The sequence below is a fragment of the Sminthopsis crassicaudata genome, chromosome 2 (assembly GCF_048593235.1).
Source record: "Sminthopsis crassicaudata isolate SCR6 chromosome 2, ASM4859323v1, whole genome shotgun sequence".
Lineage (NCBI taxonomy): Eukaryota > Metazoa > Chordata > Mammalia > Dasyuromorphia > Dasyuridae > Sminthopsis > Sminthopsis crassicaudata.
This window is the reverse complement of record NC_133618.1, coordinates 658,186,814-658,210,016: the sequence shown is the minus strand read 5'-3', so window position 1 is coordinate 658,210,016 and position 23,203 is coordinate 658,186,814. Positions and strand designations below refer to the sequence as shown.

Here is a 23,203-nt window from a genome sequence, read left to right as displayed (position 1 = left end):
CCAAATTTTTCTCTCTCCCTCTACCACCTCCTATAGAGAGCAAGCAGTCCAATATAGGTTCAACATGTTCAGTAATTCTAAACATTATTTCCATATTCATCATTCTGCACAAGAAAAATCACATCAAAAGGTGAAATAAAAGAAACAAGGGGGAAAAATCAAACAAACAACAATAACAACAAAAGTGAAAATACTGTTCTTTGATCCACATTCAGTCTTCATTGTTTTCTCTCTGGATGCTCTTTCCATCACAAATCTATTGGAATTGCTTTGTATTATCTCTTTCTTGAAAAGAGCCAAGTCATAACAAGGAATAGTCTACCTCTCAGATCTGTGGAGCAGGAAGGAATTTATGATCAAAGAACGATAGAACATTGTGAAATTCAAAGGGGATAATTTTGATTATATTAAATTAAAAGTTTGTGTACAAACAAAATCAATGCAGCCTAGATTAGAAGGGAAGCAAAAAACTGGGGGGTGGAATTTACATCCAAGGATTCTGATAAAGGCCTTATTTCTAAAATATATAGATAATTGACTCAAATTTAGAAGAATATAAGCCATTCTCCTATTGATAAGTGGTCAAAGGATATGAAAAGATAATTTTCAGATGAAGAAATTAAAACTATTTCTAGTCATATGAAAAAATGCTCTAAATCACTATAGATCAGAGAAATTCAAATTAAGACAACTCTAAGATACCCCCACACATCTCTCAAATTGGCTAAAATGACAGGAAAAGGTCATGATAAATGTTGGAGGGGGTATAGGAAAACTATACTTTGTTGGTAGAGCTGTAAACTGATCTAACCATTCTGGAGAGAAATTTGAAACTATGCCCAAAGATTATCAAACTGTGTATACCCTTTGATCCAACAATGTCTCTACTGGGTCTGTATCCAAAAAAAAAAAAAAATATATATATATATATAAATATGTAAAATTTTTTGTAGTAGCCCTTTTGTGGTGGCAAGAAACTGAAAACTGAGTAGATGTCCATCAGCTAGGGAATGGCTGAAGTTATGGTATATGAATGGTATGGAATATCATTGTTTTATAAGAACAGGATGATTTCAGAAAGGCCTGGAGAGACTTTACATGAACTGTTGCTAAGTAAAGTGAGTAGAACCAAGATTCTACTTCTACAGCAACAAGATTATGTGTTAATCAACTCTGATGGATATGGTTCTTTTCAACAATGAAGTGATTCAGATCAATTCCAATAGATTTATGATGGTAAGAGCCATCCACATATAGAGTGGAATTTATTGTGAATCACAACATAGGATTTTTACCTTTTTGTTGTTATTTGTTTGCTTTCTCAATTTTTTTTCCTTTTTGATCTTATTTTTCTTGTGCAGTATGATAAATGTTGAAATATGTATAGAAGAATTGTACATATTTAACATTTTAGATTACTTGTTATCTAGGGGAGAGGATGGAAGGAAGCGAGGGAGAAAAATTGGGGACACAAGATTTTGCAAAAGTGAATGTTGAATATTATATTTGCATATATTTTGAAAATAAAAAGCTATTAAAAAAGGAAAAAAGAAAAAAGCCAAATCCATCACATTTGATCATCACATAATTTTGTTATTGCTGCATATAATATTCTTTTGGTTCTGCTCCCTTCATTTAGCATCAGTTCATGTAACTCTTTCCAAGCTTTTCTGAAATCAGCCTATTCACCGTTTCTTATAGAACAATAATATTCCATTACAGTCATATACCATAACTTATTTAGTCATTCCTCAACTGATGGGCATCCACTCAATGTCCAGTTACTTGCCCCTACAAAAAGGGCTGCCACAAACATTTTTGCACATGTGGGTCCCTTTGAGATTCAGACCCAGGAGACACTCTGGATCAATTTCTTAGCCCTTTAGACATAGTTCCAAATTGCTCTCCATAATGGTTGGATCAATTCACAACTCCACCAACAACACATTGATGTTTCAGTTTTCCCACATCCCCCCCTCAACATTTTTCATTTTCTTTCCTGTCATCTTAACCAATCTAAAAAAGTATGAAATTGTATCTCAGAGTTGTCTTAATTTGCATTTCTTTAATCAACAGTGAGTTAGAGCATTTTTCACATGCCTAGAAATGACTTTAATTTGTCATTGGAAAAGTTGTTTGTTCATATCTTTTGACCATTTATCAATTGGGGAATGACTTCAGCAATTTTTAATTAATGTGAGTACTGTGCATTAAGCTCTGGAGATTCAAGGAGCTAGTGAAAGCTACTGCTGATACTAGTAATAATGATTCCCATTTAGAGCAAACTATCCCTCATAATAATGCTTTGAGGGGGGCGGTGCCAGAATGATTATTTCACTTCTACAGGTTAAAAAACCAGGAATGCAAGGAATAAAAGTGATTGACTCATAGTCATTTAGCTAGGGGAGATCAGGGCCTGAATTTGAACCCAGATTTCTTATGTCCTAATTTTTTTCTGACTACTATACTACCTCTTACCTCTTATAATTTACATAAGGAGGGTGATATATGGTATACTAAGAATTCCACATTCATTTTCTCATTGGATCATCACAAAAACCTCGTGAGATGGGAAAAACAAGTTGGGAAAGCTTCATTTTCAAAGATGAAGATGAATTTCCTAAAAAAAAAAAATCCATGCCAAAGTACAAGAACTCATAATGTTAGGGAAGGGAAGGGGAAGGGAAGACTAGATGACCACTTATCAGATATTATAGAGAGGATTGTTTTGGTCAGGGAGGGGTTGGACCAAATGGCCCCAACTCTGAGATTCTGACATAGTCCTAGAGTTTCTGCCTGCTTCTCCTCCTCTTCCTCCTCCTCCTGTAATTTACATGTTTCCTCTAATTTCAGTGATTAGTGTCAACCGTCCCCTGGATTATGAGCAGATCCCCAATGGAATGATTTACTTGACTGTCATGGCTAAGGACGCTGGCAACCCACCTCTCAACAGCACTGTCCCTGTCACCATTGAGGTGTTTGTAAGTACTCACACAATCAATGAGTTTTTTATTCATTGACACCTCCACAGCCCTAAACCCTCTCCCTGGAAACCCTCACTTTCCCCCACTCTTTCTCACCCTATTCCTTGCTTTAGCATTTCAGTCAGCAAGCACCCTTTTCCCAGGCTGAAGGGGCCAACATCTCCACTGGTGTGGAGGGCACCTAAATCTATAGCATCAAATGATATTCTTCTCTCTCTCTCTCTCTCTCTCTCTCTCTCTCTCTCTCTCTCTCTCTCTCTCTCTCTCTCTCTCTCTGTGTGTGTGTGTGTGTCACTGTCTTCCCTCCCTCCTCCCCTTTTATGTCCCCCTTTCCCCTATGTTCTTCCTTTTTGCCTCCTCTAAAGATCTAAAGGTGCCTGAAACCAAACTGCAGAGAGGCTGACATGAATATCAAGCATGTATTAGCACTCCCCGTGTCTGAAATTATCAGTCACTGAATCAATCTCCGTGCCTTGTTTATTTGCCTGTCATCCTAGTTGATTCAGGGTTGTGTTGCCTCAAATTGTTGTACTGGAGGCCATCCTTTGCCTCTTCCCTCCTGAGACCCCTGGTCTGATCAAGGCTGGTGTCCATGGGAGAGGGTGTGTATATGTGTGCTGATGGAACAGTTAGTGCATTAATGAGACTCCAGCAGGATTAAATCAGATTGTCACATTTGCAGATGCATTTTGATTTGACACAAGCAGTGGAAAATCTCACTCCCTTAAATATGCTTACTGGATAATCTCCAAACCCTCTGAGACCCGTGCTGGCATGGTATGCTGACCTAGGGCCTATGCTTACCCAGGGCCCAAGTTCAAAAGCTAGATGGGGTCGCTTTAGTCTCTATTTATCTCTACTCCTTTCAATTTAATTTAATTTGTTATAGACAGTGGGACTCGGGGCTGGGAGAGGAGTTAACACATTGGGGAGGCAGGACAAAGCCAGAATCAGATGAATTGAGGGAGCATGCAACTTCTGGATTTTGACCAGGTAATGAGATTACCTGGGTAGCAGAAGGAAGAAAGGAGAGATGTAAAGTCTAAAAAAAATGGGTTTTAACCTCATTTAAATTTAACTACTATTTAAATTAAACTACTATTTATTAAGATATATAAACTGGAAGAAATAGATCAACCAGGAACATCTTTAGGAAGTATTTGAAAATGTGAATTTTTTTTTAAATCAGGAAGTTGTCATCTTGATGACATAATGAAACAAACTGTTCTCTTTGTCCAATTGTTTATTTATACACACACATATACACACATACATATATACATACATACATACATACATACATACATACATATGCCCTTTCTGGACAATCAAAGAGTTGAAAGCAGGAGAAATGCTAAAGATCACCTCACATTGGTCACCTTGACCTGCTTCCCCCAACCCTGACCACATCCCATTCCTGTTCATTACCTTAACCCTGACCAAGCCTCCCCAATTTGCACATAGCCCTAAACCCAACCATTATCCCAATCCCAGACTAACCACAATTCAATTTAGTTCAATAAATGAATACATCAGGTGCTAATTAGTTATGTGTAAGACATTATGATGGAGATAGAGATTCCAAGAAAAGAGTGAACTACTTAAGCTTACCAAGAGTCACACCATATATCAGATAAACAGTGGCCAGAGAAGGAAGACTAGGAGGTTCATGGAGGGCTTCCCAGAGGTGGTGGCACCTGAACTAAGGCTTGGAGGAAAAAGAGAAGCATTTAATGACAAAGAAAAGAATATATTGCTTAGGTGAAAATTACTGTTACACAGGCAATAAATCCCAGAGTTGCCATTTATCGTCCAGCTTCTTAAACTGTGAATGGTGACTCCAGATAGCATGTTGCAACTGAATGTGAGGGTAATAAATTATGATTTATTATCAGTGTATGTTTGATTGTATACCTCTTTTACATACCCTTTATACATAGAATCATAAAAATTTCTTGGGTGAAAAGGAGTCATGAGTGGGAAAAGTTTAAGAAGCCCTGCCTGGGTATATGGGGCAGGGAGGGGAGACAGGGACTGTTAGGGCCAAGATGAGCAACAGCTTCTGTCCTGGAAGAACTTTAGTCTGGAGAGGAGAAAACTAGCTCTCATGAAAAGATAATTCAAACCCTCAGACTAGGTAGGTGTCGCTTAAGTAGATGGTAAATACTTTGGTGATAGAGGAGCAAGAGATTCCTCTTAGAATGGTCGGACAAAACTTCCCATAAGACCTTGTTGGAGAGTGGAGAGATTATGAGTCAATTTGGAAAGAAGGGTCCCTGAATGACAGAAGAGGAAGAGAATTAACCTGGAGAAAGAGTAACTAAAACCCTTTGCTCCCTCTGTCAGAGCTCCTTAAACTTTTTCTACTCACCCAAGAATTTTTCAGATATAGAGGTATACAAATAAAATATGTACTGATAAATGATAATTTCATACCCTAGTTCAATTGTGAGACCCCCTATGGGGTCATAAACTACAGTTTAAGAAGCTGGGTTCTAGATGGATGCTGGAGAAACTCCAGAATATGCAAAATCCCAGGTTAGGCAACCCTAATGGTCACTTCTTTAAACTGGGAGACTGACCACTAGACCAGCCTTCTCCCTCCCGTGTCCAACCCTTCCTTAATCTCCAGTCTGGGGATTAAATTAAATTAAAGAGATAGCTGGGTGGCTGGCCAGCCAGTCGCCTTTAAATGGTCACTCTCACTAAACGCCTCAGTGCAGTTAGCATCGGGAAGAGCCACTGAGCATCTCAGCAGTGACTAGCATTGTCTCCTCCTCCACTTTTGGAATAGCCTGGTCACTTGTGTCACACGAGAAAAGGTCATCACTTCTGGGGAATTCCGGTGTGGGTGACTGTTAAGTGGCTCTCACTTTCCCTGCTCTCTCCACTGAAGGGATTTTCTCTCAACTGATAATAAAATCAGATGATGAGGCAGCAATTCAGGGGGCCACTTTAAAGAGAGGGAGCAAGAAGAGAGGGACAGAGAACAAAGACAGAGCAGGGGAAGGCAGGAGGGGAAGAAAGAGGCAAGGTGATTGCTTTTTTCATCTGCTGCTTGTTGGTTTTTAATAAAGAAGTCAAACTCGCTTTGCAGATTTCCCATTAGGGGACAATAAGCTTTTGTAGCGGGAGCTGCTGAATTAGAACTAATAGCAAGCCCAGTGCCAGGATCCGGGGAAATATCATCGCTAATAAGTTTCCGCCGTATGCTCTGTCACTGACATTCTGGGCACTGTTTTGTGCAGTGAAGCAGAAGGTTTGAATGTACATGTATACTGTGGTACATGCGTCCCCACACTTGTACACGGGGTCAGGATCTCAGATGTGGCATTGGGACTTTGGTTAGAAAAGTTGTGGGGAATGGGTTTCGCTCTTCTCCATTTGCCCCCGCCCCCAGCCCTAATAAAAAGCACTAGTAGCTTGGATAGGAACTTTTGATCCTCTGAGATTAGGAATCAGATATGAGCAAAGGCCAGGAAGTGCCTTCTGAAGGCGAGGGATGGATCAGAGAAGTCGGCCATTCTCTGTGCTTACCAGTTGGAGCTGCAACTAGAACCGTGTGAATGGAGCTTGTCACCGGGATGCTCTGTTTAGAAGTGTCAATACTTCTGCTCCTTCAACAGTATAGAAATAACAGAGCTCAGCATCTAGTTTAAAAAATTAGTTAAAATGAGAATTCACTTGTTGGCAAACAAGGGAGGGAGGGAGGAAGCAAGGAGCAAGAGAACTTCTCCCTCACCCTCCCTGGCTTCCAACCTAACTGTCTTCTGAGAACTAACTCCTGTCCCGGGCTTGGTTTATGACACTTGCCCCAGAATCTCAGGGCATGAACCCCTGGGAATCTAGCTCAACTCAACAATTTGCCCTCTCCACTAATATAGCACCACCCTGCGCCCTCTCCCTACCCCCCTGTACTTAGTGTCCAGCTGGAGGCCAGGTGCTAAATGGTGAGGTGAGGAATTACAAACCTGCTAAGTTCAGGCTCTTCCCTCCAGGAGATGACAGTATAATAAAGGAGACAAGGTGGATGCACATGAAATATTAAATGATGAGGAGAAGTTAAGTAGAAGTAAAGACAATGATGGAAGAAATGTTCTTAAGACAGTAGACAATTAATTGCCAAATGGGTGAGTGTTAAGGTGTCGTGCTTTCAGAGGAGGTCTGGGTCACCAGAGGAAGGAAAGGACTCTCTGTGGTCTTGGAGTCTGTGTTCAGCCTAGAATAAGTAAGCTTGTTAGCATTAGAAAGGGCAAGAGTGCCTTCTGTGCCCATCCTTATGGTCTAATCTGGCTTTCTCTTTTCTTATACTTGCACACAATGGCCTGGGACACTGCCTGACATCTATTAAAGGCTCATACTTATTGGCTTGTCTTTACTAGCTTGAAGAGGTAACTTCTGAAGGTGTCTTACTGTGAGCTGAAAAATGGAAGCCCTCCTGCCTCCAGGAATCTGAAAAATGAACCTCTTTCTACTTCCAGAAGTCAAAGAAAGGAGCCCCTTTCTCTATCCAGGAGCCTGAGAAATGGGCCCTTTCTACATCCAGGAGTCTGAGAAGTGGGGCCCCTTCTTCCAGTTGTCCTCTCCCTTATGTTTGCTGCTAACTTTGCCCCTGATAACATTTCACCCCCTGCCTCTCTCTTTGCACAGTTGGTCCCCTGTTCTTTTGCATTCCCTTCTTAGCTCTACCCCTTGGAATCCCTAGACTTCTTGGAATTCCCAGTCTTCTTCCTCTCTCTCCAATTGTTACTAACATCTTTCCCTTGAAATTATTTTATATTCTTTGAACATGCTATCTTAAAGTTTTTGTTTGTACAGTGTGCGAATTGCCTCTTCCACCAGCCCCACAATAAAATGTGAAGTCCTTGAGGGGCAGGGGATGGCTTTCATTTTGTATTGGCAGACCTTTACAGAGTGCCTGGCCCACAGTAATCAATTAAGAAGTACTTGTTGAGTCGATTAAAGTTCTCAGCCAGGGAGGAGGTCTGTGTTACTTTTGACCCATGGCATGATATCAACCATACTTAAGAAGCCAAGGCCACCCAGGGGTCTTCTCCTAGTGTGCCCCATTTTGATGATTTCTCTCACCCTCTCATTTTCTCTTCAGGATGAAAATGACAATCCCCCAACCTTCAGCAAGCCCTCCTACTCTGTCACTGTCGTGGAGAACATCATGGCAGGTATGGTGAACCAATGCTGACCCATTTCCTGTTCTTTTGGGGCATTACTGGTCAATTAGCAGCTAATCATATCATCAATAGTGTGATTATCTGGGTGTCTACTAAGGGCCAAAGACAATTCTGAGCACTTTATAAGTGTAAGATATAGTCCCTGCCCTCAATGATCTTATATTCTTGCTCAGAAAATATAAAGCAATTTCAAGGATGAACAATGTGATACTGACTATAAGTGCAGTAGGATTTTAGAAAGAAGATGTGTATATGTAAAGTTTAGAAATAATCAGGGAAGGAGGACTCCATAGAAGAAGGAGGACTTCGTAAAAAAAATAAAATAAAATAAAATAATAAAAAAGGAGGACTTCAGCTGGCTCTAAAGGATGAATAGAATTTAGAGAGAGGGGCAGAGAGGAGGATATTCAAAGTCAGAAAAATAGCAAGGGTAAGAGGGAGTGATCATGGGACATTGAAGGAGGGGACAATGAGCAATTAAAAACCTTAGTTCTACCTACCATAGCTCTGTGAGTAAAACTGGATCCCATTTGTCATCTAGGTAAGTCCAAGGATAATTATTTCTGGGGGTGGGGATGGGGTCAAGGGTAGGAGTGGAGAGGAGACAAGATACCTCAGATTGGCCCTGTCTGCTTTAGGGATTATCCAGAACTGGATCTTAGATGGGTTTCTCCCATTCCCTCCAGAATGGTTATAAATAAATGAGTGGAAAAGCATGCATTAAGCACTCACTGCGTGTCAAGCATTGTGTTGAAAGAGACAGAGAGACAAAACAGAGAGAAATCCTTGCCTTCAAAGAGCTTATATTCTCATAGAAAGAAACAATACATATGGAAGAGTTCAGGGAAGGGTGTTCGGTCTGGCAAGTCAATATTTAATTCATTTCAATCCTCATTTGTTAAGTACCTATTATACGCCAGGCACTGTGCTAGGTGCTGGATATGTCCATATTCTCAGATGGATAAAATACTCACAAGTCCCAAATCTGAGTCACCACTACCTGTGTTCTGGGAAGACCAAATTCTCCTGCTTCGAGCCATAACCACAGCCCTCTCACGTCATCCTGCACCCCATCCCTGCTCACTTCTTAAAGCCAGGCTATCCCCCTGCCCTCCTGCCAGCTTGGCAGAAGAGAGGTCTTTATAATAGCACTTAAATCCTCTTCTAAATTGAATTCAGAGGATTGATTTATCCTTGTCCTTTCTCCCTGAGGCGCCTGAGTAACAGAGCCAGCCACTGTTGGGCAGTAGTCATGCCCAGGGACAGGATATTCCTGATTTCACACGACCAAATACAAATGTCCATAATATCTTCTCCATTCTTCAGCCTCTCACCCCCATTCTCTTAGGCCCCATACTTATCCCTGGAGACCACAGAATTATATTTGTTTGTTCTTTTCTTCCTCAAGCACAGCAAAATCATTCACACTCTCATCTCTCAATGCTTGATTAATTAACATTTGCTTATTTTACCAACATAAGATACAATGCTAGATATTGTGGGAATAATAAAAAGGGAATGTCCCTACCCTCTGAGAGCTTCCAGTCGAGAAGAGGAAAATGGATTTACCTATAAATAATAAATAATAAAAAGCAGACTGTGGAAGAGATTATTAAATGGTATGATAATAAGGAGGAGTGCTGGAATGACCCAGGGCAGAGGCCCTCCTTGGAGTCTAAGACTAAGGTTAAGGAGTGCTCTCTAAAGTGACAAAGGAAGTCAGAGTATGAACAGTGTTCTAAGACCCCTAAATTTTCAAGAGTTTGGGGGAGGGTAGAAATAGAAGATGAGAGAAAATAGATTTAAATGGATTTTGAGGGAAAGAAATAGAACCTATAAAAACCTACTTTTATATAAGAGATCGTGACTCAACTGTAAGATTTAGGGTCATAAAGTTTAAATAATTTAATATGAAATTCTAGGGAGGTTATTCATAAGTAAAAATGCTGGCCAATATCCAGGATATTCTAAGTGGCAGCTGGAAACACACAGAAAGCACTTATTAAGTGCTTCTTGTGTGCCAGATCGGTCAGAGCATGTGTGAGAGGGAAAGAGACTGCATCCTACATCAGCCAGACGAGATAACTGATGATCCAAGGCATGAGTCTGCCTTTTAGCTTGTTCCATGAAATTATGCTAGAGAGAGAGCCTCTCTGTTCAACAGAGCCCTTTATAATTGCCAGTATCCAAGTACTTTGGACAGCTCATGTGGACAGCATCAAGGACGCTAGTGGATCATTTTATCTTGAGATTTCTATTCAGTTCTTGCACCTAATGGGCCGGTCCCATGGTCCAGTGAGCTTTTGTTGAATAGAGCCTCCCCTCTCCTTTGTCCCTTAAAGGTGCCACGGTATTGTTTCTGAATGCAACAGACCTGGATCGCTCCCGGGAATATGGCCAGGAGTCCATCATCTACTCCCTGGAAGGCTCCTCCCAATTTCGGATCAATGCACGTTCAGGTGACCACCCCCCTCCCAGAATCCTCTTCCTTTGTTTTCCTCCTTTGATTGTGAGTCCTTTCTGTCCATCTTCACTTCATCCCCCAGCCCTAAAAATTGACTCAGCATTCAAGGTGCCTTCAAACTCTGTCCTAAAGTGGAATTGATTTATTTTCTTTTATTTTTATTTTCAGTTCCAAATTCTCTCCTTCTTTTCAGTCCCTCCCTCACCTATTGAGAAGGCAAGAAATGTGATAAAGTGGGTTTCATTTAAAATAAACCCAATGTGTGAAACCCAATTCCAAAATATAAATGACCTGATTCTTTGATGCATCCATGACTTGATTTAAGTTTACCCTCTACCAACACAAATAGAAGCTCTTCCATGCTTTCCCACCCTATGTACTTCTTATCCATGCCTTTCCATCAAATGGAAACAGTTGGTGCAGTAAATAGAAGACCGGACTGGGAGTCAGAGACATCTCAGTACAATTCTGGCCTCTGATACTTATTAGCTGTATAATCCTGGGAAAGTCAATGAAATCCTCTTAGCCTTAGTTTTCTCGTCTGAAAAATGGGGCTAATAATAGCCCCTATCTTCCCAGGGTTGTTAGGGGGATAAAATACTTTTCAAATCTTAAAGGACTGTATAAATATTAGCTATTACGAGTCAGTTTACTCTCTTGGGAGTTTTTCTTTTTTTAAGCTTATAAACTTATAACCTGGGATTTTCCCTCACCAACCACAGCTGAAAATTGTAAGAGAGGAAAATCACAAGAAGCCTAAATACTTCCACCAGCCCGAGTCTCACCTTCCAATTCTATACAAATGGGTACAGCTTCTCCCCTCATTATAGATGTAGCCACCCACCGTGGGCACAGCTCAGCAGGATTTAGAATAATGAGGATTAGGGAAGGGTTAAAGAGATACTCATTTGCCCAGAGAGAGGGGATAGAACTATTAGCCTCTCCTGAGCCTCTCTTTCTCCTCCTCTGTCCCCCACACAGGGAGTCTAGTTCAGCCGTGGGGGGTATTAATGATGACATGGACATTTTCTTTCTGCTTTGACATCTCTCCTTTAGCTCCAGACATGTGAGCATTTTCCTCAAGCTCCTTGGTCAAATTAGCCAGCCTGTTCCGTAAAGGTGGCCTTAATTGGATCTAATTTCTCAGACAGGAGAAGCTATCCATCATGCCGACAAGTTCATATTTAAAACTTTTTAGAGATTAATTTCTTCCTCGCCCTGCCAATTAATCGACACCACCCCAACCACGGAACACATCTCGGTGGCTCAACCCTTTGCCCAGCTTCCCTGCTTGGCCTTTTCAGCATGGCCGGCCCCCGATACAGGTCCTCAATTTAGCGGTCAAAGGAGTACCTTTGGAAGGGGAAGAAGAGTGAACTCATTCATCTCTCCTATTAACCTTCTTCTGAGGGTCTCCAACCCCTCAGCAGCCAATGTAGAGCTTTAGAAATGGAGGAAATGTGAAAGATTAGCATGCTATAATGAAATGAAGACTTACCCTAGAAAACGAGGACCCAAAATCAAATCCTCTCTCTAATACTTGCTACCTGTGTGACCTCCCATAAATCCCATCCTCTTGGGATCTCAATTTCCTCCTTTATAAAATTAGGATCTAATCTAAATCAAGGCTTCTTAATTTTTTCTGTGGCAGTCTGACCCAGTCAACAAGCATTTATTAAGTACCTCTTGTATACCAGACACTAAGTTCCAGAAAGACAAAACACAGTCCTTGTTCTCAAAGTGCTTACGGTCTGATGGGGGAAGCCTAGGGAATCTCTTCTCAAAACAATCTTTTCAAGTGTGCAAAATAAAATAATTAGTATTACAAAGGAAACCAAATATGTTGAAGTAATTATCTAAATATTTTTAATTTGAGATATTACAATATATCTAGCAGCAGGTCTAATAACTAGTGTAATTTCAAAGTGATGGTGAGTATCAGAGACATTTTAGAATCTCTGTAACAACTATAACGTGATATGAAAATATCTGTGATTTCTATTGGTGACAAAATCACACGTATTGCTAATATTACTGTGCTATGTTATTGGCATTCATAGTGGAAAGGACTGCTAAATTTCAGTGAAAGGTCAGTGAAAATAAAGATATATAGAGATATTTCTTGTTCTTTCCAAGTTCTACCCCCAGATTAGTTGGAGGATCCATGAACCCCAGGTTGAGAACCCCTGGACTATTTAAGAACTCATGAACCTTTGAGGTCCCACCTGGTTTTAAATCTGTGAGTTTGTGTGATTTCACAGAGAAATAAACAGAGATGTGCTTTGTCCCAGTTCTCATAGTGAGCTAATGATGAAACAAGATGGGAGATCTGGTTTTCCTTTCACATAATCCAGGTCTCTTTCCATTGTACCAAGAGGCACATTCTCCCTCCGTATGGCAGAATCATGTTGCCTGGCCTCTGAGCCCTGGCTCACACCCAAGAGGAAAGGGGATTTAGTTCTTCCCCCTCCTCAATAGTCTTACCTGCCTCTGTGCTTCCTATTGGGCCCCTAACGCTGTAACTCGAATTTTGATTGTCCTCTTGCATGGGAGCTGGGATGAGTCACAGAGACTCCATGGCCTGAGAGGTAGGGGTGTCAAAGAGCATGCAGTCTCACCGCATCCTCTCTCCCTCAGGTGAAATCACCACTACGTCCCTGTTGGATCGAGAAACCAAATCGGAGTACATCCTCATCGTGCGGGCAGTGGACGGGGGCGTCGGCCATAACCAGAAAACCGGCATTGCCACCGTGAGCTCCTTGTCCTTTCTCTCCCTCCCTCTGACATCACTTGGCACTGCCTGGAGGGCTTTCCCCTCAAGCTGGCCCAAAAGCTTAAGGCTGCCACTTAAACCAACTTCTGGCTATGGGAGGAGAAATAGAGGGATGAGGGGGGAGGGAGTTTGAAAAGATCCAGGTCATCCATAAGGGATGGACCAAGAGAGTTGCACCTCCATTCTTAGCTAGGGACAGCAAAGGTCTGCCTTTATTCACTAAGAGAAATACTAGATCCACATAAGAAAGACACAGTTTGGGAAATGGGATATGAAACATCTTTTTCATTTCCTCCCAAGAGATGCAAAATCCATGGAGGATCTGATTATGAGTTGGGCAAGTGGAAGGTAAGAATAGACCAAGGACTCTTCATTGTATTGCCTCCAGTCAAGACAGGATGCAGTAGACCCATATTTTCCTATTGATGAGACAGAATCAAGTAGAGTCTTACGGGCTGACAATATAGAATTTTGTACACCTGCATGCAACCATTTGATGGAGATGGACTACCTCTTTATTAGACCCACCAGCCCTGAATTTTCCTAGGGAGATGAGGAGAAGGGACAGATGTCCTCCCATTTCTTTGCTGCTCAGAGGCTCTCACGATCTCCCTCAAAAAAGCTGTGAAGAGAGTGGGCAACTGGAAGGAGGGAAACCACGCAGGTTTCCAGTTACAGGAGGATGTGACAGAGAGGGATGCGACATTCTAACCAAATATCACTGGATCTCTCTCTTAAAGAAAGCATCAGGCTTAAACAAATGGTTGGTAGAATTGAGAATGTATAGCCTAGAAAAGAGAACTCTTAGACAGAGCATGATAAACATCTTCGGGTTTCTAAAGGATTTATGCCCATTGGAATATAACCTTGAGAGAAGGCAGTCTTTGAATCCCAGCACCTCGATAAAGACTGGGCGACTAATTTTAGTATGAAAGAACAGAAAGAAGAACGTCAATCTAAAAGGGGCCAGAGGCCATCCGGACCAATGCCCTCACTTGACAGATGAGAGAGTTGAGATGAAGAGAAGCTGACTTACAGTTATATAAGCAAAGCATCAGAAATGGGCTTTGAACTCAAGTCCTCTGACTTAGAAGACAATATTCATCCCCTGGACCATGATATCCTGAAGGGCCCATTGCTCTTCAAGAGTGCAGAAATAGGGCCAGTGCAGAGGCAGGGTTCAGGTAAAAATGAAGGGAAATGATGTACCGTGAGTTGTCCCATGAACTGCTAAGTTTTCTGTGAAATCTTTAAGAAAAAACTAAGACTCCGTGCTCTGGAACTTATTTTCTATGTACCCCCGTGACCCCTTCTGTAAAATGGAAGCATGAACTACAATGACCTCTGAGACCTCTATGAGTTCTTGATCTGTGACCTACGTACAAGAATACTTTGGAGGGATTCCTGCATTGAGGAAGAGGTGGTCAAGTAGGCTGAATCATAGCTGTCAAACCCAAGGCTGTGCCTGGGACATCCTTCAGTCCAGACCGAACCCAATTAAAATGCCATTGAGAAATATTTAACAAAGTAATTGAAAACACGAGAGAACATAAATAATTCTAAGATGTGGTTTCCTAAATCAGTATATAACCCACAGTGATCCTCATGTACAGATCAGTGCCTTCTCTTTCTGTTTGAGCTTGGCAGCCCTGAACAAGGAAACCCCTGGAGTCCCTTTCAACTTTGTCTCTGGTTCCCTGGCACTCCTCAGGAGTTGGGGGATCAGGGAAGAGAGGAGAACAGTCTACAGCAGGGCAGAACTGGGAGATCTTCAGAGAAAGAGATGTCAGAATCCTCTCTGGTGACCATCGTACCCTTCAGGGGAGCACAGGTCTCCTGGTACGCCACACTTTGGCGAGCGGAGATGATGTTTGATTCGATTCTATTCCATTGATCAAGCATTTATATAGTGCCCACCCTGTGCCAGGTTATGAAGATACAAAGAACAAAAGCCCTCGGAGAAGCTTAAACATAAATGACACGTACACAAGTTGGCACAAAAAATATGAGTGTGTATACAAAGACAGACACACACAGACACACACACGTATTAAACAAATACAAAACAAATCATCCAGAGACCTGGTCCAAAGCCTTAAATTCCTCCAAAGAGTGCCCCGACGCCCCAGAGCACCAAGCCTTCACTGAGCCCGAGTCCATTGTGCTCCGGATTGGCAGGAACAAAGTTTGTGTGGAGCCCACCCCTGCACCTCCTCCCCTTTCCCAGCGGGGAGGGTGCCTCAGTCCTTCGCTAAAGTATAACTTAGCTCTGATTGCAAGAGGCAGGACCAGGGCTACTTTGGTAGAACAGAACATCCTCACAGCCACCTCAAGAGCTATTAGGGACACACTCTGATTAGGGTCCTAATCAGAGATCCAGAAGCTCCATGTTCCAGTTTCTAAAGTGTCACTTTAGAGAAAGAGGGTGTTATTAGAAAAGAGAGCTCTCCTAGTCTCATGTGGTCAGGAAAGGCAAACTTCCAGAGGCAGTTTAGGGCTCAAGTCCCTCTCCTCACAGGTTCTCCTTCCACTATCCCCCTGTCCCATTCCCTTGGATCCCCAGGGAACATCTCTCCTTGCCTTTGGGCACAACGTGCCTTCTTACCTTGACAAGAGTAATAGAATATTTGACTTAGAAAGGACCATCCTTTGGGATTCTTTATTCCAACCACCCAGATTACAAATGAGAAAACTGAGTCTGAAGCAACTTGAAATCAATAGAGACCTAAATAATCAATTAACAAGTGAGTGCCTACTATGTGCTGGGTACAGCAAATCAGGAACTGACCGTGACCTACAATCTGAGCTTCCTGACTACCAGGTTAGAGATCTGTCAGCCTGATCAAAACAGCTTCTAATTGTTAGACTTTTCCCCCAAGACACCAAAATTTAAAATGCCACCCTAAAATCAGTCAGGACTACTGTAATTCACCTCAGCTCCCATCTCTCCCATTGCCTGTCTACACTCAGATTAAACATCATTGCCCACGTATATGTCCTGACTTTTTTCCTTTAGGATTTTCCCTCTGCTTTTCTATGACCATCAGTCCATTGCCAATAATCTTCCCCTTCCCAATCCTCATACATCCTTTCTACTGCTGATTCTTTCCAGTCCCTCACCGGAGGACTAGTACTGTTCCTTGCTCTCCCGTAGATTTCTAATTCTCATACCAGGCTCATTTTCCTATGCATTCCTTCCTAGCCCCACCACCATCCCCCCATTTCTGTGACTCCTTCCCCTGCCTGTCAGCCTAGCTGAGGTGGATTCCCCGTGACCCTATTGCTTGGAGGGGCTACGGTGGATCAGAGGTCTCCTCAGTATGTTGTCATTACACCCAGAGGCCCCTCACTAATAGGAATTTAGAACCCCGTAAATAATTTATCAGGGCAGCAAGAGAGCGAGAAAATTGCTTGGATTGAAACTCAGCCAGGAAGCTCAAGGGATTCTGATGCACATCCCTGTATATGTCCACACACACACATACACATACAACACTCCTCATTAGTCAACACTGGAGATCTCACCTTTAGCTCAGAAATCACTCCCTGGCCCCCATTACTTTGCTCTCTACCTGCTAGAGTTAGAGATTTTTAGGAGGAAAAAAGAATCCCTGGGTTTCAGAGGGATGGGTTTCCCAGAGTTCACTTAGTTCATCCCTTAGTGACATGGCAGCTAGGTCATCATTGTTTCTTCATCTGTCAAATGGGGGCCTTGTTCTGGAACTGATCTCAACGGTCATTTCCATCTGTATGTCTATGATTCTCTCTTGTTAAAAACCTCCTACAAAGATCCTTTCCCCAACTCTACCCCAATTCAAGCCTTGTCCTTTGTGGCAGCTTTGGAATGATTGCAGAAAAAGTAATAGTGAAGGGGATGAAACTGATGCAAAAATGGCCCCTTGGAAGGCAAAATGGCATTCTGGAAAACCATTGAGTGAACCTAAAATTCTGGGCATATTAGGTAATGTTATGTAATTATAACAATTATAATTATAACAACAAAAAACTGTACTGGAACCACGCCATTATCACCGACAGAACTGTTGCCAACAAGTTGCCTGGATGTCAACACTGAGCCATAAAAATTTAAGAACAATTTTTAACCTTCAACCTCTGTGGAATGGAGTCAAAATCAAATAGAAACATATTGAAACACAATTATCACAACCATCCTGTAAGGTCCTGGGGTTTTCTGAAGATGATTTCAGTGAGCCTACAGAAGATACTTTTATACCCCAGTCCTTTTATTTTCTTTCAAAAAAACCTCGTACTTATTCAGTAGTCATTATTGCATTATATACTAAAGAACAATAATAATAGGATTAGTGACATGTGTCTGAACTGTTTCTGCATGAACTTGATTGAACAAGAGAATGAAATTGTTACTTCTAATAATGATGCAGAAAGTAGAGTCTCTATAAAAAAAATTAAGGTTCTAATTTTCAGGCATTTCTATTGGACTTGAATAAATTTACCATATTTTACATGATTATAACTTTCTGAAAAGATAATACATCTCACTATTTGGGGGGATTTTTATTTTGCACTAATTGAGACCTGGGTCTCCAAATGTTCAGATGGACTGTTTGTACTTGACCTGTGGTAAAGCCTTCTGAGCTCTTAGTGGTTAGGGGATAGTATACCTTGACCACAATATAGTGATGTCACGTTGGTACTCTCTGAGCATGAAGGACAGCTATCAATCGGGACCTGGCTGTAGTTACTGAAATAAAGCACAGAACACTGGATATTAAGGAGGAGAGTAGCTGGGTAGAAATTTGTCTCAAAGGCCACCCCCGGAAGAATGGTCCATCCCACGTTCTCCATCTTCATTTTCCAGGTGAATATCACTCTCTTGGACATCAATGACAATCACCCCACTTGGAAGGACGCTCCTTATTACATCAACCTGGTGGAGATGACTCCTCCGGATTCTGATGTCACTACAGTAAGTTGGGAGTAATGTAGTTCCAGTCTTAGTGTATAGCAGAGGGATTCACATGGGTCAGTGACCCAGGTGACTGAACCACAGAGGACAATGGAGGACGTAGTGTGAGATAAAGCTGGAAGGGGAAGTCAGAGCCAGATGGAAGGCCCTTGTATGCATTTGTATTTGATTTGATAGCTCACGGTGAAATCAGAGCAGTATACTTAGCATGTGTATGAGTGAGTGAAGGATTGGAAGAAGAAGCACCAGGGGCAGGAAGACCAAAAAGAGCCTCTTGCTATAACCTAGATAAGGAAAGAGAAGTACCTGAATTAGAACAAGTGGTTGTAGGAACAGAAAGGGGGCAGAAAGGAGAAAGCACTTGGCAGATGATCAAATGGAGGGGAAGGATGAGGAAGAGGGAAGAGGGTCAGGGATTTGTTCCCTGAGTTATTCTGTTGTCTACTGGTGTACATGTGACTTTGCTACCCCAAGCCCCGGTGCCCACCTGGTCCTGTCCATGCTCCACAGCTTGTGGCCATAACTCCCTTCTCAGTTGAGACTCAGGGTCAAGAGGGGGCTATTCACATCAGGCTGATGAAAAATGGCCAGGCTATTCAACGGATGGTCCCTGGGGATTAAAATTCTGGATTCGCATCTGGGTCATGTCTTGTTCACGGGTGGGAAAACACACATGTCATTAACTCTCTCTGGGTCTCCCCTTTTTCTCTTAAAAAAAGGAGCAGCTAGCCAGTCCTTTCTTGACAATAAGGAAGATAGGGAATCTCCTTGAGTTCAAGCCTGGTGATTCAAAGAATAGTAATAATAGGGTGTCAATAATTATTCCTCAGATAATAATATGGAATTAATTTTCCATATACAATTCTCCCCTAAACAGATCAAAACAAAACAAAGCTACTCTCTCACAATGGCCTTGGTCCTCCTGAACTTCCCATGGGGCACCAGAGCCTGCTGTGCTAACAAATCTCAGCTGGCACACCCAGTAGCTGTGGGTAGCCTGCGTTCGTCTTTAAGGATGACGGGTGCATTTGTGGGCTCACACACCCATTAACTCTCTTGCTTTTCATACGTGTTCATGCCCTGTGTACATGCTTACCTGTTGTGCATTTGTATGTGGGTCCGTGTACACAGATGCATGTGCTGATGAATTTCTATGCCGTGAGTAAGGTTTGGGGACAACTTTTCCTCCCCTCTCCTGCAACCTCTTTCAAGGACCTCTCTGATTCGCATTGATTTAGAACCTTTCAAAGCCCTCCAGCAAAATAAAAGAGAGGGGAGAGGGAGAGAATTATTCCCCGTCAGACCAGGAGAAAAATGACGGGCGTGAAATGGGAAATAAATGAGGAGAAAGTGGTGAGAATCCACAAAATGATCTAAGTGGGAAGAAGGGAGGAGGCAGGAGAAGCGAGAGAGGGGGCTGTCCCCTCCCCACCCCCAGCCTCTGAATTCCATAGGGGCCCAAGTGGCCAGCAGGACGGGGGCTCATAGTGGGGGAAGGGGCACCTGCTCACCCCACTGGTGTCCCGACAGAGCCTCCCTGGGGACACATAATCAATGTGAAGGAGGGTAGGCCGAAGCATTGCTGTGAGTGATGAATGGCCTGGAAGTTAGAAAGTCTGGTCCTAGCTCTATCTAGCCCCGGCCAATGATCGGCCATCTGACACAAAGTAAATCAATTCACTTACTCTCTGGGCCTTATTCTTCCCTTTAACAAAATGGGGAGAATAAGAGTTGTCCTGCCCGTCCCTTGCAGAGGCAAAGGATCTGAACGAGAGAATAGAAGGGGATTTTCACACTTTTCCTTTCCCTTAGGGCTGTGAGAAATAATGTCCAGCCATGATTCAGAGGGCCCTTTCCACAATGGAAATGGGCCTAAAGGTAGAAGGACATCTACCTTTCAAACATGGCCAATGGGAGGGTTTGTTTTGCTTGGATATGTCTCTTTTGCAAAGGTTTTGACTTTCCTTTTTTCTCTAGTGGCTAAGAGAGAGAGGGGAGGTGGGAAGTAGAGGGAACAAACACTTATTAAGCACCTACTGTGTGCCATGCACTGCCCTAAGCACTTGACAATTATTATCTCATTTGGTCCTCACAACCCTGGGGAGTGGATGCTATTGATCCCTTCTCTGCAACAGAGAGAAGGTAAGTGACTTGGCCACACAATTAGCATATATCTGAGACTAGATTTGAATTCAGTGTTCCTGATTCCAGACCCAGAACTCTGTCCACTCTGACCCCTCTGCAGCCTCTGGGTCTTATTTTGTTTTGTTTGGGGGCGAGTTGTACAGGAAAATCAATCCCCATCTTATTATCTAAGGAATAATTATTGACACTATCATGACTACTCTTTCAATCATCAACCTCGAGCTCAAGGAGAAACACCATGTTTCCTGTCGTCGAGAAAGGGCTGGCTAGATGGCCCCTTTTTTATAAGGAGAAAAAGGGAGACCCAGAGAGGGAAAATGGGCCTGAGTGTTTTCCCAGCCCATGAACAAGACATGGCCAGATGAGACTCCAGAGTTTCAGTCCCCAAGGACCATCCTTCATCAGGGACTGAGGAGGGTGCCGGCTCTATTGGAGTCACCTCCCCTTGGCAGGAAGACGGGGGTCTCCGCAGGGTCAGCTTGCAGCCCTCACCTTCACCTCTCCTCCCTCCTTCATTTCCATTTTCCCTGCCCCTCTCCCACATCTGACTCCAGAGCTCCCAGCGTGGCCAGTACTTCAAGCATATGGGAGCCGGAGGAATTTCAGCCGCCCATCTGTCTGTTCTGGTCTGCTGGCCCCAGAGACACCTCTGCAAGGGGATTAGGTGGGGGAAGGAAACAGATTCTGCTGCCAACGCAGAAAAAAGTACCACGTCAAGGAACACAAAGGAGCTGATCCCAGTGTCTCCTGGACTTAAGGATGGGGCCGTCCTGGGCCTTCAGCCCTCCCCTCCCTGGAGAGTCATTGTTCTAGTGTTCTAAAGCCACTGCAGCCTCTAAAAAGCCAAGGGACGGAGTGAAGGAGGCCGCCGCTGCCTGCGCTGACCCTGGGACTGCTCCTTGGTGTCTGGCTGAGATCCAGAATCCCTGGGTTCTAGAACCAGCTCTGGGCGGCTTCAGGCAGACTGCTTCCATTTCTGAACCTCAGTTTCCCCCAGTGGATAGTGGAATAGTCAGATCAGCTGAGGGAGGTCCTTAAAGCACAGTAATTAGTAAAAGGTAGACAAAGGAAAAATGCTGTTGGTAAGTCCCTGGTCCCCTAATTGAGGAGGGGCAGAATGATATATCTGCACCTCTGTGGATGAGGAGGAGAAAATGAGGGTGAGGAGGAAATGGCGATTAACCCGTCAAGGAGTGGAGAAATAAGTCTTAGGCATTTTTCTCTGTCCCCTTTGAAAGGTACGAAGGGGGCATATCATAAGACAGGGGAACATTAGGTGGGCACCGTTCCTCTCCCCTTCCCCTCCTCCACATAGTAATTGCTCTCCCTCAGCCGGCTTCTCCCCTTCCCCGTGACAGCCCTGGCCCTCGAGACCCAGGCCTCCTACACACAGTGCCCACCCCTCCATCCCTCCGAATGTCATCCCACCACCGCCTTTTGACATCACAATTGGTGGCTGTGGACATAATTGTTGTGTCATGGTGAGGAGATGAAATCCAGTATATGGGAAAGCACGGGGAAGAGCATCAAAAGCTAATTCTCATGCAAATGGTCCTGCTAAAAGTATGTCTCCCCTCAGGGGAAGGAGAAAGGTGGCCGGGACAAGGGGAAGGGGCTCCAAAGTGAAATCAGCATCTGCAAAATGTCCTGTGAACCTCAGGACATTCCCATCCCCAACTCCACAAGAATCGTAGCCTCCTAGATTTAGAGCAGAGACCTTGGAGAGCGCCTTGTTCAACCCCCTCAGCTTACAGATGAGGAAGCTGAAGCCCACAAAGGGACTTTTCCAAATCTATGAGCAGAATCTGAACCCAGGTCCTCTCATTATTGAACCAGGATTTTTTCCACCAGACCACACAAATCATATTAACACTCAGAACTGGGACTTTCTTTCAGATGCACTGTGAGATAGCGTTTGGAAAAGATCATGTAAAATGTCAAGAAATGGGACCACTGAATAGGTTCTTCGTCTCCCCCCGTCCCATCAGCACACTCACATCCTCAAGCCACCTCTTACTGGCCCTTGTTAAGTGTTCCTTGTGAACATTTGCCCCTGGAAATTGAAAAACACTACATATCAGCGTCTGGTTTCTTTTTTTGTTAATTATCTAGAAATATTAGAGAAACTTAGCAATGCAGATTAAAATGAAAAGTTTGTCATGATTTTGGAGAGCAGGTTGTTAAATGGTCATTATGAATACTGGCACCTCAGAAAATGGAAAACGTGACAAATTGGGGTTTGATTTCTTGTTTTGTAGGTCATCTAAACTTAAGAAAATGTTAACAATGTAAATTAAACTGAAAATTTGCCATGATTTTGGAAAGCCAGATACGAAATGTTCATTGTGAGCATTTGCACCTCAGAAATGGGAAAACATGGCAAATTGGGATTTGATTTCTTGTTCGGTTGAGCACCTAGAATTAAGAAAATGCTGGAGAAAATATTAACAATGCAGATTAAGCTGAAAAGTTTGACGTGGTTTTGGAGAGCTGGTTGTTAAACAGCTCACATCCTTCTTCCACTTAGAGAACTCCTATAGCCCAACACAGTCGATCCTGAAAAAATTATAACTTTTTCATTTCTGAAACCAAGCTCTGTAGAGTCAAGTGTGCACAAAACAAAAGCTCACAAAGATATTCAGTCATCCATCAATATTTAGCACCCTCTGGTCCCGGGATGGGGCGAGCTCTTGGCCAAAA

General features: G+C 42.9%; 1 protein-coding gene across 1 annotated transcript in view; it reads left to right on the top strand.

Annotated features, from left to right (window-relative positions):
* The window catches only part of CDH23 (cadherin related 23), a gene marked incomplete in the record, with an annotated part of 580,971 nt that overhangs the window by 421,283 nt on the left and 136,485 nt on the right, over positions 1–23,203 (top strand). The window contains 5 exon segments of the mRNA XM_074284882.1: positions 2,854–2,981; positions 8,092–8,164; positions 10,516–10,632; positions 13,275–13,387; positions 18,251–18,358. Coding sequence (XP_074140983.1) covers positions 2,854–2,981; positions 8,092–8,164; positions 10,516–10,632; positions 13,275–13,387; positions 18,251–18,358 — 539 coding nt within the window.